This window comes from Bufo gargarizans, chromosome 1, assembly GCF_014858855.1.
Source record: "Bufo gargarizans isolate SCDJY-AF-19 chromosome 1, ASM1485885v1, whole genome shotgun sequence".
Lineage (NCBI taxonomy): Eukaryota > Metazoa > Chordata > Amphibia > Anura > Bufonidae > Bufo > Bufo gargarizans.
The window spans coordinates 13,384,731-13,403,399 of NC_058080.1; the positions used below are offsets into that span (position 1 = coordinate 13,384,731).

The 18,669-nt window shown below is 44.1% G+C and overlaps 1 protein-coding gene across 1 annotated transcript in view; it reads left to right on the top strand.

The window, feature by feature from the left end:
• Window positions 1-18,246, top strand: part of LOC122938829 (shootin-1-like) — a 49,893-nt gene extending 31,647 nt beyond the window's left edge. The window contains exons 13-16 of the mRNA XM_044294659.1: window positions 12,619-12,707; window positions 14,291-14,353; window positions 14,626-14,794; window positions 17,842-18,246. Of these exons, the coding sequence (XP_044150594.1) occupies window positions 12,619-12,707; window positions 14,291-14,353; window positions 14,626-14,794; window positions 17,842-17,987 (467 nt within the window). The 3' untranslated portion in view covers window positions 17,988-18,246. The remainder of the gene's footprint in view (window positions 1-12,618; window positions 12,708-14,290; window positions 14,354-14,625; window positions 14,795-17,841) is intronic.
• Window positions 18,247-18,669: the final 423 nt, after the last annotated feature.

An 18,669-nucleotide genomic window follows, 5' to 3' on the forward strand; every position in this document is an offset into this window, starting at 1 on the left:
TCTCATCCCAGACGCCAAGCTGCCTAATTCTCGTTTATACAATCTTTCCCAACCTGAGAGGATCACTATGCGTGCTTATATCTCTGAGAGTCTGAGAAAGGGACACATACGACCCTCGAAGTCACCTGTTGCCGCTGGTTTTTTCTTTGTTAAGAAAAAAGATGGTTCTTTAAGACCTTGTCTGGATTTCAGGGAGCTGAACAATATCACAATTCGTGACCCTTATCCGCTTCCTCTGATCCCGGTCCTATTTAACCAGGTTGTTGGGGCTAAAGTCTTTTCCAAATTAGATTTAAGAGGGGCATACAACCTGGTCAGGTCAGAAAAGGAGACGAATGGAAGACGGCCTTCAATACCCCTGAGGGCCATTTTGAAAACTTGGTTATGCCTTTTGGTTTGATGAATGCCCCAGCCGTTTTTCAGCATTTCGTGAACAGCATTTTTTATCATTTGATGGGAAAATTTGTATTGGTGTATTTGGATGACATTTTGATTTTTTCTCCCGATTTCAAAACTCATAAGGAACATTTACGTCAGGTCTTGCTCATTCTGCGGGAGAATAAATTATATGCGAAACTGGAAAAATGTGTGTTTGCGGTTCCAGAAATTCAATTTCTGGGGTTTCTTCTCTCCGCTTCTGGTTTTCGCATGGACCCCGAGAAGGTCCGCGCTGTGCTTGAGTGGGAGCTTCCTGAGAATCAAAAGGCGCTGATGCGTTTTTTGGGCTTTGCCAATTATTACAGGAAGTTCATTTTGAATTATTCTTCTATTGTTAAACCACTCACTGATATGACCAGAAAGGGGGTAGATTTTTCTTCTTGGTCAGTAGAGGCGCGTAAGGCTTTTTCTGATATCAAGGAGAGTTTTGCTTCCGCTCCCATCTTGGTGCAACCTGATGTTTCGTTACCCTTCATAGTTGAGGTTGATGCTTCTGAGGTGGGTGTGGGGGCGGTCTTGTCTCAGGGTTCCTCTCCTGCCAAATGGCGACCGTGTGCCTTTTTCTCAAGAAAACTCTCCTCCGCAGAGAGAAATTACGATGTGGGAGATAGGGAATTGTTGGCCATCAAGTTGGCTTTTGAGGAATGGCGCCATTGGCTAGAGGGAGCCAGACACCCTATTACCGTATTTACTGACCATAAAAATCTGGCCTACTTGGAGTCAGCCAAGCGTCTGAACCCGAGACAGGCCAGATGGTCGTTGTTCTTTTCTAGGTTTAATTTTGTTGTCACATTCCGCCCTGGAGTTAAGAATGTGAAGGCAGATGCCCTGTCACGTTGTTTTCCGGGAGGCGGGAATTTTGAAGACCCGGGTCCCATTTTGGCTGAAGGTGTGGTGGTCTCTGCTCTTTTTCCTGAATTGGAGGCAGAGGTGCAGGCAGCCCAGTCAGAGGCTCCTGATCTTTGTCCTCCTGGGAGGTTGTTTGTGCCTCTTGCTTTAAGACACAAGATTTTTAAAGAACACCACGATACGGTCCTTGCTGGGCACCCGGGGGTAAGAGCCACACTGGATCTCATCGCTCGGAGATTCTGGTGGCCTGCGCTTCGTAAGTCGGTTGAGGGTTTTGTGGCAGCCTGCGAGACTTGCGCTCGTGCCAAAGTCCCTCATTCACGGCCATCAGGTCCTCTCCTTCCCTTACCCATTCCTTCCCGTCCTTGGACACATCTGTCCATGGACTTCATAACGGACCTGCCTCGTTCCTCGGGGAAGACTGTGATTCTGGTGGTGGTGGACCGTTTTAGCAAAATGGTGCATTTCATCCCTTTTCCTGGTTTGCCCAATGCTAAGACGCTGGTGCAGGCATTTGTTGATCACATTGTCAAATTGCACGGTATTCCTTCAGACATAGTCTCTGATAGGGGCACGCAGTTTGTTTCCAGATTCTGGAAGGCTTTCTGTTCTCGCTTGGGGGTTCGGTTGTCATTCTCTTCTGCTTTCCACCCGCAGTCGAATGGTCAGACAGAGCGCGTCAATCAGAATCTGGAGACATATCTGCGTTGTTTTGTGGCGGAGAATCAAGAGGATTGGTGTTCTTTTTTGTCCCTTGCTGAGTTTGCTTTAAATAACCGTCGTCAGGAGTCCTCTGATAAGTCACAATTTTTTGGTGCATATGGGTTTCATCCACAGTTTGGGACTTTCTCGGGAGAGGGGTCTTCTGGTTTACCTGATGAGGACAGATTCTCCTCGTCTTTGTCATCTATTTGGCAAAAGATTCAAGATAATCTAAAGAGCATGAGTGAGAGATATAAGCGTGTGGCTGATAAGAGACGTGTGCTTGGTCCGGACCTGAATGTTGGTGATCTGGTGTGGTTGTCTACCAAGAATATCAAATTGAAGGTTCCCTCCTGGAAGTTGGGTCCTAGGTTTATTGGGCCTTACAAAATCCTGTCTGTCATCAATCCTGTTGCATACCGTCTTGATCTTCCTCAGACTTGGAAGATCCATAATGTTTTTCATAAGTCCTTATTGAAACCTTATGTTCAACCCATTGTACCCTCGCCTTTGCCTCCTCCTCCGATTATGGTTGATGGGAATCTTGAATTGCAGGTCTCTGGGATTGTGGATTCTCGTCTTGTCCGCGGTTCTCTTCAGTACCTTGTTCACTGGGAGGGGTATGGTCCTGAGGAGAGGATGTGGGTCCCAGTGACGGACATTAAAGCCTCTCGTCTCATCAGGGCTTTCCATAGGTCCCATCCTGAGAAGGTGGGTTCTGAGTGTCCGGAGTCCACTCGTAGAGGGAGGGGTACTGTCACAACCAGACAGCTGAGAAGCTCTGGCGGAGGCCTTTCAGAACCTCCTCTTTGAGTTTCTGTGTTGTGGTATTCAGCTCCTCCTCTCCTTAGCCTCTCTCAGCTGTCATGTGTTGGACTAATTGCTTCCCTTTAGATTCTTCCCCAGAAGGCTTTTCTGGGCGGCTTGTATTTCTTCCTGGAGTATGTGTGCATGCCCATCTGGTTCTCCTCTCCTCTTCAAAGTTAAGTGTTATACTGTTATCTGTTATTTTCTGTTTGCTGGATCCCAGGTGACCCTGACTCCCTCCGTGTCTGGTGTAGGGAGCCGGTGGTCGTGTCCCCTCACTATTGTAGGGTGCTCAGGGGTTATATAGTCAAGGTACGTGGATATGCATACCTCCACCATTCGGATCTATGCATAGGCTAAGCAGCCAGGGAAAGTGCCAGGTCTTCTACAGGGGTCTCCCTTTTGTTCCTTAGCTTTTGGATCCAGCGAGACATTTATGCATGTTGTTTTGCCTTGTTACCTGTACACATTCCGTGACACCCATCTTCTGGACAAATCATCCTACCACCCCCAATACTGTGCCACTGTTCTCCCCAATACTATACTGCAGAAACAGATAAACCCCCTAATAATAGTAGTACCATGCAGATAGTTCCCTTCAATAATTATTTCCACACAGAGTGTGCTGTTCTTTTCAAATTGAATTCCTGCACTGTATTATTATATCTTCTTTCACTATGTTGTTACCAACGTATTGTTCTCTGCTGCCATCTGCTGGCCGGAATTCGTATGCTGCACGCCTTGTTCCTTGTCTATAAAGTTTTTCTTCTGGGCGTGGTTTTAGCAGCCTTGGTCCTTGTCACTTCCTGTAGCCATTTTCAGTGCTGCACTCCTTGTGACTAGAGACTCACATCTTGGCTTGTGAAGGCATCAGTTTTTGACCAGCAGTTGCCTCAGCAGTTAGCCTCAGAATAAGACATCTACACAACAGCATCTACTCTACTACCGCATTACAGTACTGCATCACTGTATGTCACTGCTCTGGATCAAATAAATCCACGTTTGATTGCATCCTCATGTCTACGTCTGGGTCCATCTAACCTGAACATCTGCTGGTCCGGTCTGCTCCACTGCTTGGATACGAAGGTAGGACAGTCACAAGGTCATCATCAGTTACACCTTCATTCGCCTTCATGTGGGGACAGAACAGTCAAAAACTGCCTTAAAGCCTTATCCCCCAGTAAATACCCGTCTCAAAGTCCAATGCCCGGCTACAGGTTCCCTCAGAGCCCAGTGCCACACTCATGAACCTCCCCTGCAACAGGCCCACTCGCAGCAAATCTGCCCGGCAACAGTGCACGTCCCATAAGCCCAAGGGGAAGCACGGCGTGTCCGCAGTAGATATACTCTTGCCTGGAAGTCCTCCACTACTCGCCAAGACACTTTCTACATCCTATGTTAACCCTTGCTCGCATGATATAGGAACTGTTCATGCACGCGGGGCCTCCCTCAAACCAAAACCCCGCAATTTTCTCAAAACACCTTTAGGAACCTTACCGGGGTGCCTCATCTGAGCCGCACGGCAATTTTCAGCCCCCAATTCAAAAGTTCATTTTCTTAAAGAGACAGCGCACCTTAAATCAAAATGGCCGAAAAGGACCTCGTACAGTTCCCCAATGATGAAACAAAGCAAATTCAACCTGATACTGATCATTATGAAGAGCTGGAGGTAGAATCCACACTTCCAGCAGACCAAGTCACGCGACCAAGGCGCTCTCTCAAACCAACTATAAAGATCACGAAAAATTATCACACCAGGAAAGATGAGCTATGTGACAACCTGGAAGAGCTATGGGAACGAGTTTCCTCCCTCATATCAGGACTTAAGTCCTCCTCAGGCGATGCCACCAGCTTACAAGTTGCCGTCGGGCGGCTGAACTCAGCCCATGAAAGATATAAGAGACTGTCCACAAGGTATATAACCTTTCTAAAAGACTCTAATATTGAAGAAGCCCCATCAGAATTGTGCAAGGCAGAATCAATAGACAGACAAAGAGACGCCATGGTGCTGGACGCTAAAGATAAAGTGGAACTCCGCATCTCTCATTTGCAAGAAACTAGTTCACACAGATCGCATTCATCCAAACATTCCTCGCGGTCCTACAGATCATCATGCTCTAGAACCTCCGCCCTGAGCGACAGATTACTAGAGGCCCGCATAAACGCAGAGCAATCCAAAGTGAGGCGTTCCTTCACCGAAAAAGAAGTCCTTGCGAGGGCAGAAGCACAGACGGCGGCCAAGAGGGCTGAAGCGGAGGCAGAAGCCAAGAGGGCAGAAGCAGAGGCTCGAATAAAGATCCTTGAATCAGAGAGGGAAGAGGAAATTGCATTAGCAAAAGTAAGACTACTTGAGCAAGCATTGAGCCAAGGCCTTGATTCAGTCTGCTTACCACCAGAGGAGATAGACGATCCAGTTGATCGCACCAGCGACTATGTACTGAAACAGTTATCTGCACCACCCCGAGTGTGCAGTACTGTCCAAGCCAACAACACTGAAACCTCCAAGTCAGCTCTACCTGCAGTGCCAGCGATACCCACAGCACCCGAGCGACCCAATAACAGTCGCCCAGACGCGCCCTCTCAAGGGCAGTTATTACAGCAAGATGGCTACCAGGTGTTTCCTGGCCTACCTCCACAGCTCAAGCAGCAGTCATCAGAATCTACAGAGGCTAGACCACAGCTCAACCCTGCAGCAACATCATTCTACCCGGAAGCATCTCACCCTTTCACGCCACGCAGCCTATACGCCCCAGGGGCATCACAAGTTGTCATGGCAACAAGCAGTGAGAAATCAGATATGTCTGAGTTTGCCAGGTTTATGGTGAGCAGAGAGCTAATTAACACCAGTCTCTCAAAATTTGATGACCGTGCAGAGAGCTACAGAGCCTGGAAGGCAACCTTCAAAGCCGCCATCGCCAACCTCAACCTAACCGCAGAGCAGGAGCTCGACCTCTTGATCAACTGGCTGGGCCCAGGCTCCACAAATCGCATCAAGAGCCTTAGAACTGTCTATGTAGGACAAGCAGAAGCAGGTCTCGCTGCAGCCTGGCAGAGACTCGAACGCACCTTTGGCAGTGCAGAAGCAATAGAGAAGGCACTATTCAGGAGACTGCAGAACGTTCCCAAGATCAGTCTCAAGGATGTCCACAAGCTTCAGGATTTAAGTGATTTGCTCATGGAACTGGAGCTCGCCAAAAGAGATCCTCGTCTGTCCGGGCTGTGCTACCTGGATACTGCCCATGGGGTGAACCCAATTGTCGTGAAGCTACCATAAAGCCTGCAAGAGAAGTGGGCGGCATCAGTCTCAAGGTACAAAAGAGTGCATGATGTCACCTTTCCCCCATTTATTCATTTCTGTAGGTTCATCGATGAACAGTCCCAGATGAGGAATGACCCCAGCCTCGACTTCCTGGAGTTTAATACTACAGCTTCAGTGATGCCATCATCAAGGTATGAAAGTATTGTGCATAAACACAGAGACTTTAAGAGCAGCGTGAATGTTAGAAAGACTAACCTACCATCATCTGCAGTACCCACTGGTAAACAGTACATTACCTCATCAGGAGACAAGGCCTTCAATCGTGAATGTCCCATTCATAAAAAACCACACTCGCTGAACAAATGCAGAGGATTTAGATCCAAAACCATACAGGAGCGCAAGAAAGTCCTCACCGAGCTTGGGGTATGTTTCAGGTGCTGCGCTTCATTGGAGCACATGGCTAAGGAATGTAAATCCATTATCAAGTGTGAGGAGTGTCCTAGTGAAAGACACGCCTCAGCTATGCACCCAACTCCACTCACAAGGGATTCACCGGCTGCTGTCACCACCAGTCCCACTCCAAGTCATGGCGGGGAGCCCCAAAATAACGCCAACACAGCCACTGCTGTTTCCTGCTCATGCTTGGACGTATGTGGGGAGGGCCAGAGTGAGAAATGTTGTGCCCGCATATGTCTAATCAAGGTCTACCCGGAGGGGCTACCAGAAAAGGCAGTGAAAATGTATGCCATCATTGACGACCAAAGTAACCGCTCCCTAGCAGGACCTAAATTCTTTGAAGCCTTTGGAATAAAGGGACCGTCAGAACCCTACATCTTAAACACCTGCTCGGGTCGCATAGAGACTAGCGGCAGGAGGGCACAAGGATTCATCGCTTGTTCCGTCAGTGGGAATACAGAAATACCTCTACCGACGCTGATCGAATGTGATCAAATACCCAACCATAGGGATGAAATTCCTACCCCGGAAGCTGCATTTCACCATCCACACCTAAGGCACCTAGCCAACGTTATCCCACCTATGGACAACAACGCCGAGATTCTACTCCTGCTTGGCAGAGACAATCTAAGGGTACACAAGGTACGTCAACAGTGTAATGGTCCTGACTATGCACCATACGCCCAGAGACTGGACTTGGGATGGGTAGTCATAGGAAATGTATGCTTGGATCAACCAAGAATCCGCTCTTTCAAAACGTACGTGCGTGGAGATGGACGCACAACTTGCATTAAGCCTTGTCCTCATCACTACGAGGTGAAAGAGAAGCCTTCAGACCTCATACAACCACCTGACGACATTCCTCCCTTCTTTGCCGACAACTTGGGAAGATTAGTCTTTCACACAAGCAAGGACGATGATAAAGTAGCTTTGTCAGTAGAAGACAGAGAATTTATCAAGATAATGGACAAGGAGTTCCTTAAAGACGAAACCAATCACTGGGTTTCTCCATTACCCTTCCGAGCTACCAGGGTGAGACTCCCGAACAATAGGGAACAAGCTCTGTCTAGATTTAACTCTCTTCAGCGTACCATGAACAGTAAGCCTGAGATGAGAGAACACATTGTTGCCTTTATCGACAAAATATTCCGCAACAACCATGCAGAACCAGCTCCATCCTTAGGGAAGAACGACGAGTGCTGGTACTTGCCTTCATTTGGAGTGTATCACCCACGGAAACCTAATCAAATTAGGGTTGTTTTCGACTCAAGCGCCAAACATCAAGGTGTATCTCTTAATGATGTCCTTCTCACAGGTCCTAATCTGACGAATAACCTAGTTGGAGTGCTGATGAGGTTCAGAAAAGAGCTCGTTGCCATCACCGCCGACATTGAACAGATGTTCCACTGTTTCGTAGTCAGAGAGGACCACCGGGATTTCCTCAGGTTTCTGTGGTACAAGAATAATGACACCAACGCAGAGATGGCAGAGTATCGAATGAGGGTACACGTATTTGGAAACAGCCCTTCACCTGCCGTGGCAACTTACGGCCTTTGTCGAACTGCATTAGAGGGAGAATCCGAGTACGGTAAAGACGCCAGAGACTTTGTAGAAAAGGACTTCTACGTAGACGATGGACTCAAATCGCTACCGACTGAAGAAGCGGCCATCGATCTGCTCAAAAGGACTCAAAGTATGTTGTACCAAGCCAAACTTAGACTACACAAAATTGCTTCAAACTGCCTGGCCGTTATGAGGGCCTTCGAATCAGGTGATCATGCACCAGGATTCAAGGACATTAACTTGGGACTGGACAGTCCACCTGTGCAGAGGAGCTTGGGCCTCAGATGGGATCTCTCTGCTGACTCCTTCGGTTTTCAGATAAGTTGCGCAGACAAGACATTTACAAAACGAGGTGTCCTATCAGTGGTAAACAGCCTATTTGATCCGCTGGGATTTGTAGCGCCCATCACCATACAAGGTAAATCTCTACTGAGACAGTTTTCTGAAACAGTCAAGGATTGGGATACCCCACTTCCCTCTGAGAAAGAGCAAAAATGGGAAGCCTGGAAGCGATCCTTGTGTGCCTTGGATGAGATCCACATCCCGAGATGCTATGTTAAAACCTCACTTTCCTCTAGCATAAAGAAAGAACTCCATGTGTTCTCAGACGCCTCCACGGAGGCCATCGCAGCGGTTGCCTATCTGAAGGTGACAGAACCCAACAACCAGAATCACGTTGGATTCGTCTTTGGTAAGGCTAAGTTAGCCCCTAAGCCCGATCATACTATTCCCAGACTGGAACTTTGTGGGACTGTGTTGGCAGTGGAGATTGCGGATTTCATACAACAAGAACTGGGTGTCGACATAGCTGAAGTCCAGTATTACACCGACAGTAAGGTCGTTTTGGGTTACATCCACAATCGGACCAAGCGATTTTATGTGTACGTTAGTAACCGCATAGAGAGAATCAGGAGATCCTCCAAACCTGAACAATGGCACTATGTACCATCCGAACTTAATCCAGCAGATCACGCCACTAGGCCTATGTCTATAGGTTCCTTTACTAACTCTACTTGGCTTACAGGTCCAGAGTTTCTGCTTGGAGAGGCGGACGAATGTGTACAGGAAGCTTTCAGCATCCAGGATCCGGATAATGATCCAGAAATCCGCGCTGAAGTTAGTGCATTAGTCACTGGAACAAAGCAAACCGCCAGCTTCGGTTGTCAGCGCTTCGAGCGTTTCTCCAGCTGGATGAGACTCGTCAAAACTATTGCAAGGTTAGTGCACATTGCAAGATGTTATCATAATACTCACCAAGGTAAAGATTGTCATGGTTGGCATGCCTGCCATAAACCCTTCTCTGCTGAGAACATCTCTCATAGTGAGTACCTCATAATACGTCACGTCCAGCAGGAAAATTTCAACATAGAATGGAGGTGTTTGTACAACAAACAGCAGATTCCTTTAAAAAGTCCTCTCGCCAACTTAAATCCAGTTATCGACAGTTTTGGCTTGCTGAGGGTTGGTGGTCGTTTGAATCAAGCCCACCTGGGAATTGCAGAACAAAATCCTCTCATCATTCCCAGCAAACATCATATCACCGTCTTGCTAATCCGACACTACCACGAAAGGGCCGAACACCAAGGCAGGCAAATTACTGAGGGCAAATTACGGTCTGCAGGCCTTTGGATTATAGGTATGAAAAAACGTGTGGCCCAAGTACTGCATCAGTGTGTGCACTGTCGTAAAGCAAGAGGAAAACGACTACACCAACAAATGGCCGACTTGCCTGCAGATAGACTATGTACAGAGCCGCCTTTCACCTATGTTGGCCTAGATGTCTTTGGGCCATGGATGGTATCCGCACGCAGGACCCGCGGCGGTCACGCAAACAGTAAGCGTTGGGCCGTACTATTTACTTGCATGAGTGTGCGAGCAGTTCACATAGAGGTGATAGAATCTATGGACACATCCAGCCTTATTAATGCCTTAAGACGGTTCTTCGCAATCAGAGGACCAGTAAAACAATTGAGGTCTGACCAGGGAAGCAACTTCATCGGAGCCTGTAGAGAACTTAACATCGACACCAAGTCCATTCAAGATCAGTTGGCGGAAAAAGGTTGCACCTGGATTTTCAACCCTCCTCACAGTTCCCACATGGGGGGCTCCTGGGAGAGAATGATCGGCATCTCACGCAACATCTTAAATTCTATGTTGATGGATGTAAACTCGTCTAGACTCACACATGAGACTCTAGTTACTCTTCTCGCTGAAGTTTCAGCCATTATCAATTCAAGACCCCTTGTGCCAGTGTCTATGGATCCTGAGACCCCAGCCATACTGACTCCGGCTATTCTACTTACCCAAAAAACTGAGAGTACGCTTATTCCTAGTGGAGAATTCACTCATGCTAACATCTATCAAAAACACTGGAAACGTGTACAATATCTAGCAGATTACTTCTGGAACAGGTGGCGAAAGGAGTACCTCAGTGTTCTTCAAGGAAGAAGAAAATGGCAACACCACAAACCAAACTTGAAGGAAGGAGACCTTGTATTGATGAAAGAGCAACAAACCGAAAGGATTGACTGGCCTATTGGGCTAATTTCAAAGGTTTTCCCTAGCAAGGATGGTAAGGTCCGGAAGGTGGAGTTGAAGATCTTCAGGAAAGGCGAGCTGAAAACGTTCTCAAGACCAATCAACGAACTCATTTTGATATTACCCATCGAGAACGTCCCTGACGGGTGAACAGGACTGTATATAGCTTCGCAGATCTTCTCCATTCCAATTTGGAAAACTGGACTAATCTATGTTTGCGTTCTAACATGTTTCTTTTTACAGGTTGTTTTATATTTTATGGACATTCGTCATAGTGAAATCCCCAAAGTGAATTTCAGACGGGGAGTGTGCTGTTCTTTTCAAATTGAATTCCTGCACTGTATTATTATATCTTCTTTCACTATGTTGTTACCAACGTATTGTTCTCTGCTGCCATCTGCTGGCCGGAATTCGTATGCTGCACGCCTTGTTCCTTGTCTATAAAGTTTTTCCTTCTGGGCGTGGTTTTAGCAGCCTTGGTCCTTGTCACTTCCTGTAGCCATTTTCAGTGCTGCACTCCTTGTGACTAGAGACTCACATCTTGGCTTGTGAAGGCATCAGTTTTTGACCAGCAGTTGCCTCAGCAGTTAGCCTCAGAATAAGACATCTACACAACAGCATCTACTCTACTACCGCATTACAGTACTGCATCACTGTATGTCACTGCTCTGGATCAAATAAATCCACGTTTGATTGCATCCTCATGTCTACGTCTGGGTCCATCTAACCTGAACATCTGCTGGTCCGGTCTGCTCCACTGCTTGGATACGAAGGTAGGACAGTCACAAGGTCATCATCAGTTACACCTTCATTCGCCTTCATGTGGGGACAGAACACAGAGCCCTAAAATAACTGCGCCCAGAAAATAGTGCCCCTCAAACTAATAGTGTAAACATAACGTCCCCCAAAAATAATTGTGGTAAGCTGATACTGTGCTAGGGTACCCCCAGAGTAATAGTGCTCCCCAAAGTCCCACCAATAGGAATAATTCTCTGCTAGAGCACACATGGTAGTAATAGTGCTCATACAGTGCCCCCAACATGTCCCCACTGTGCCCCAGAAGTAATAATGCTCCCATAGTGCCCATACTAGTAATCTTGTTCCCCATAGACCCCCAGTAGTAATAAAGCCCATCATAATGCCTCCTCAGTAGTAATAATTCTCCTTATAATGTGCCAGTGCAAAAAATGCCCCCTTTTAATGCCCCCAGTTGAGCTAATGTCCCCATAGTGTTCTCATTAAATACCCCTATATAGTGCTCCCAGTAAATGCCCCCAGAGTGCTCCTCTCCCCCATTCCTTCTAGTGCCCCCCATAATGTACCAGTATAAAATGCCCCTATATAGTGCCCAGTAGAGGCTCAGTGTTCCCCATAATTTGCAAGTATAAAATACCCCTTCTTAGTGCCCCCCATAAATGACCCCATTGTACTTCTCTCCCCCCTTCCCCACAGTACCCACCATAATGTGTCCCAGTATAAAATGCCCCTATACAGAGCCCCCCATATAAAATACCCCTTCTTTGTTGCCTCATTAGATGCCCCCATAGATGCCCCCTAATCATGTGCCAGTAACAATTGCCCCCACAGCGCTCCTCTCCTGTATTGTACCCAAAAAAAAACGGTGTGTGACGTCAGGAGGTGCGCGCGGTGTGTGACGTCAGGAGGTGCGCGCGGTGTGTGACGTCAGGAGGTGCGCGCGGTGTGTGACGTCAGGAGGTGCGCGCGGTGTGTGACATCAGGAGGTGCGCACGGTGTGTGACGTCAGGAGATGCGCGCGGTGTGTGACGTCAGGAGGTGCGCGCCGTGTGTGACGTCAGGAGGTGCGCGCCGTGTGTGACATCAGGAGGTGCGCGTGGTGTGTGACGTCAGGAGGTGCGCGCGGTGTGTAACGTCAGGAGGTGCGCGCGGTGTGTAACGTCAGGAGGTGCGCGCGGTGTGTGAGGTCAGGAGGTGTACACGGTAGCCATGCTGTCTTCTAGCGCAGTAATATGAGATTGTATTTGCAGGCGGCCCTGATGCCAGAGCGGATGCAGTGCGAGAAATGATGGAGAGAATTAAGAGCGGAGTGATACTGCGGCCAGCGAATGACAGAAAGGTTCATCGCATCGTTACTCTTCTCCCCCCAATCCCAGAATCGTAGTATTTAGTCTCATTAACGTCTCAGTCTCACATTCCCAGAGCGGCAGCAGTTCATCAATGTTGCCAGACATTTGGCCTAGTGGTAACAGAATTTTTTGGGAATGGCTTCTCTTCTGCTCTAATTGGGCTAAATCTGCAAGAAAGAGCGAGACCGCTGAGCAGCTACAGGCCTTTCTATGGGTTGGCGGCTCTGTCCTATTGCCTTAGTAATCAGATTTTTGTACAACAAAAGCATGGTAAAATTCCTTTAAAGGGGATCTCCGGGAATAAGATATTAATGGCCTTTCCTCGGGATAGGACATTAATATCGGACCCTCGCGGATCAGCTGTTTGAGGAAACTACAGCACCTTCCAGAACTCTGGAGAGCACGGTCACCTCCTCACAGTTTACCAAGCACAGCGCCATACACTGTATAGTGGCTGTGCTTGGTATTGCAGCTGAGCCCCATTCACTTCAATAGGAATGAACTGCGCCTAGGCAATGTGACTGATGAACATGATTTCACTGGCCTAGGAAGAGGTATTCTGCTCCCGCTCTACGCGTGAGAAGTCTCTGATGAGTGTGAGTGGCCATCTCTTAATCATACCCCTAGCAACACCATTGCATGTAGAATTCCAATGAGGGAGATGCAATGAATATATTTACTGAATAAACCTTGAGAGGTGATAGAGGTTAAAGGAAAATCCACTCTCCAGCTCAGTCTTGAATGTCCGACAGGCAAACAAACAGGAAAAGACTGCAGGACACAGGATGTGAGCTCACAGAAGAGGAAGAGCTACAAGATGAATAACATAATGAAATACAACCATAGCTAACTTCATAAAACCAAACATAACAATGGCCACTAGATGGCAGCAAAGTAAAATAAATATAGATTACAATTATTAAGAATTCTACTTTCAGAAGCCATTAGCTGGGACAGCACCAGAGGCCTGAGCGCTCATGAGGTGCCACTGCCTCTTCCTACAGCTGATCAACGGGAGTGTCAGGAGTTGGACACCTGCTGAGCTTAGATACACTAATGACCTATCCTAAGGGTATAAAAATCCTGGAAAAACCCTTTCCATACTTAAAAGGCTATGAACACCTTTTGGGAGAAAATTTTCTATTACTGTATTTTACTCATGTTTTCAATTGTTTTTTTATTTAAAAAATTCCAACAGTTTTTCCTCTATGTTGTTCATTTTCTCTATTGCACTCAGCTTTACAGTGAATCCGTCAGAGAACTGATCTGTGGCCCTCATCTCTGAACTCCTGACAGCTCATAAACACTCTAAAATTCTTATCAAACTGATATAAGTACAGAAAAGGGCTACAGGTGCAGCCATCAGAGCAGCTCTCTGACGGATTCAGTGTGAGGTAGAGAGCAAGAGTCTGTAGAAGCTCTAGAGGAAAAACTGTAGGAAATTGTTAATAAAGATTACTAGACGAATGCATTACAGATTAAAGGAAATTACCATAATTTGGGAATTATTAAACTGACGATGAAAAAAAAAATCTATTTAATTTTGTTTTTTAAATTTTTATGGTTTCACCAGGACCAGGCTGCAATGACCAGCAAACGTAAGAGCGCCATCAGTGAGCTCCAAGGAATATTATTGGTAAGTGTCAGTAGAATGTGTCTGATCTGTGGTATGGTGATGGCGGCACACAGCCCTCTATAAACTATCACTATATCACCACATAAACACCATACAAACACTATATGCACCAGATTACACTGCATAGACACACTAAACAAGCTGTGGTAAGAGGTGACGTAACTAAGATTGACAGCAGAATTCTGAATACAGCTCTGGATGTGACTGAAGTATTAAAAATGTCACCGATTTCCTGAAAAATCTGCCACTTCTAAAGCTCATTCTCCCTTTAGCACACAGTGAGAAAACCAGCACGGAGAGCAAGCCGCCACCGAATGAGCCGCAAAGCCAAAGATGGCGAATTGGAGTCAGTTCTACAGAGGCGTCGGCGAATAGTAGATACTCCTCAAAAGACGGAGAGCGCCCCAAAGACAGGAAAAAACTCAGGGAGTTTGGGAAAAAGTAAGTCTGATACCAGCAGCGCCTGTCCAAATGTTTTAGGAAGCAGAGACTCTGCCCTTGCTCTGCTAATCTATATTATTGTACATAAGAGCAGTATTATAGTAGTTATATTCTTGTACATAGGAGCAGTATTATAGTAGTTATATTCTTGTACATAGAAGCAGTATTATAGTAGTTATATTCTTGCACATAGGAGGAGTATTATAGTAGTTATATTCTTGTACATAGGAGCAGTATTATAGTAGTTATATTCTTGTATATAGGAGCAGTATTATAGTAGTTATATTCTTGTACATAGGAGCAGTATTATAGTAGTTATATTCCTGTACATAGGAGCAGTATTATAGTAGTTATATTCTTGTACATAGGAGCAGTATTATAGTAGTTATATTCTTGTACATAGGAGCAGTATAATAGTAGTTATATTCCTGTACATAGGAGCAGTATTATAGTAGTTATATTCTTGTACATAGGAACAGTATTATAGTAGTTATATTCTTGTACATAGGAGCAGTATTATAGTAGTTATATTCTTGTACATAGGAGGCAGTATTATAGTAGTTATATTCTTGTACATAGGAGGCAGTATTATAGTAGTTATATTCCTGTACATAGGAGCAGTATTATAGTAGTTATATTCCTGTACATAGGAGCAGTATTATAGTAGTTATATTCTTGTACATAGGAGCAGTATTATAGTAGTTATATTCTTGTACACAGGAGCAGTATTATAGTAGTTATATTCTTGTACATAGGAGCAGTATTATAGTAGTTATATTCTTGTACATAGGAGCAGTATTATAGTAGTTATATTCCTGTACATAGGAGCAGTATTATAGTAGTTATATTCTTGTACATAGAAGGCAGTATTATAGTAGTTATATTCTTGTACATAGGAGGCAGTATTATAGCAGTTATATTCTTGTACATAGGAGCAGTATTATAGTAGTTATATTCTTGTACATAGGAGCAGTATTATAGTAGTTATATTCTTGTACATAGGAGGCAGTATTATAGTAGTTATATTCTTGTACATAGGAGCAGTATTATAGTAGTTATATCCCTGTACATAGGAGCAGTATTATAGTAGTTATATTCTTGTACATAGGAGGCAGTATTATAGTAGTTATATTCTTGTACATAGGAGAAGTATTATAGTAGTTATATTCTTGTACATAGGAGGCAGTATTATAGTAGTTATATTCTTGTACATAGGAGCAGTATTATAGTAGTTATATTCTTGTACATGGGAGTAGTATTATAGTAGTTATATTCTTGTACATAGGAGGCAGTATTATAGTAGTTATATTTCTGTACATAGGAGCAGTATTATAGTAGTTATATTCTTGTACATAGGAGCAGTATTATAGTAGTTATATTCTTGTACATAGGAGCAGTATTATAGTAGTTATATTCCTGTACATAGGAGCAGTATTATAGTAGTTATATTCTTGTACATAGAAGGCAGTATTATAGTAGTTATATTCTTGTACATAGGAGGCAGTATTATAGCAGTTATATTCTTGTACATAGGAGCAGTATTATAGTAGTTATATTCTTGTACATAGGAGCAGTATTATAGTAGTTATATTCTTGTACATAGGAGGCAGTATTATAGTAGTTATATTCTTGTACATAGGAGCAGTATTATAGTAGTTATATCCCTGTACATAGGAGCAGTATTATAGTAGTTATATTCTTGTACATAGGAGGCAGTATTATAGTAGTTATATTCTTGTACATAGGAGAAGTATTATAGTAGTTATATTCCTGTACATAGGAGCAGTATTATAGTAGTTATATTCTTGTACATAGGAGCAGTATTATAGTAGGTATATTCTTGTACATAGGAGGCAGTATTATAGTAGTTATATTATTGTACACAGGAGGCAGTATTATAGTAGTTATTTTCTTGTACATAGGAGCAGTATTATAGTAGTTATATTCTTGTACATAGGAGGCAGTATTATAGTAGTTATATTCTTGTACATAGGAGGCAGTATTATAGTAGTTATATTCTTGTACATAGGAGCAGTATTATAGTAGTTATATTCCTGTACATAGCAGCAGTATTATAGTAGTTATATTATTGTACATAGCAGCAGTATTATAGTAGTTATATTCTTGTACATAGGAGCAGTATTATAGTAGTTATATTCTTGTACATAGGAGCAGTATTATAGTAGTTATATTCCTGTACATAGGAGGCAGTATTATAGTAGTTATATTCTTGTACATAGGAGGCAGTATTATAGTAGTTATATTCCTGTACATAGGAGCAGTATTATAGTAGTTATATTCTTGCACATAGGAGCAGTATTATAGTAGTTATATTCTTGTATATAGGAGCAGTATTATAGTAGTTATATTCTTGTACATAGGAGGCAGTATTATAGTAGTTATATTCCTGTACATAGGAGCAGTATTATAGTAGTTATATTCTTGTACATAGGACAGTATTATAGTAGTTATATTCCTGTACATAGGAGCAGTATTATAGTAGTTATATTCCTGTACATAGCAGCAGTATTATAGTAGTTATATTATTGTACATATCAGCAGTATTATAGTAGTTATATTCTTGTACATAGGAGGCAGTATTATAGTAGTTATATTCCTGTACATAGGAGGCAGTATTATAGCAGTTACATTCTTGTACATATGAGGCAGTATTATAGTAGTTATATTCCTGTACATAGGAGCAGTATTATAGTAGTTATATTCTTGTACATAGGAGGCAGTATTATAGTAGTTATATCCTTGTACATAGGAGGCAGTATTATAGTAGTTATATTCTTGTACATAGGAGCAGTATTATAGTAGTTATATTCTTGTACATAGGAGGCAGTATTATAGTAGTTATATTCTTGTACATAGGAGCAGTATTATAGTAGTTATATTCTTGTACATAGGAGCAGTATTATAGTAGTTATATTCCTGTACATAGGAGCAGTATTATAGTAGTAATATTCTTGTACATAGGAGCAGTATTATAGTAGTAATATTCTTGTGCATTATCTGCAGTTACAATGCTGTTTTGTTTGCAGGCAATTTTCTGCCTCCATTGGTGACAACATTGCAGCATGAGGATAAGCTCAGTCCTGAGACACAAATGAAGAAAACGTTCGACCAACAGAATAGCCAGAGATATGACAAGCAATATGGCAGTAATATAACCACAGATTTGATGTGATCTTTGAAAAGTTGTAAATTTGAACTGAGATAAGAGGCTGCAGAATGCCAGGATCTGGTGCATCCAACCAAGAAGACATAGGCAACATAACCTGGCCCAGCACCAAGGGATCTGCTAGGGAAGCGCTGCCATGAGGGAGATGCAGGATAAGACGCCACACAGTGATGTCCACCTGAATGACATGAACATACAACTTCTGCTCCTTTCATGTAAAATGGGAACATAATGTAAAATAAACCTTGTAATTCTCAACCAGTAATGATGTTGTGTCTGCAGTGTATGTGGCTAAGGACCATCCAAGGTCACAGTAACATATCTGATAAGGTCCATCAAGTATTGATGCAGAGGAAGGCAAATGTCAAAGATAAATGCCCCATATTAGAGGAAATATTCCATCCTGACTCCAGATCTGGCAATTAGAATAAATCCCTGGATCTACGATCCCATCTCCTGACCATGACTTGTAGATGCTGCCCTCTTCTCATGATTAGAAAGATCTCTGTACATATTTGATATGCCTTGACTACAGCTTCCTGGCACTGGTCCATAAAGTTGACTATCTACCAAGTCAGTTTCTATGGCATTTTTCCTATAGATCTTTATACTATTATCATAGACCACTTATTAGTGGGGGTCCAACCTCTGGGATCTCACCCGGGGCTTCTGGAGTCAAAATGTCCCA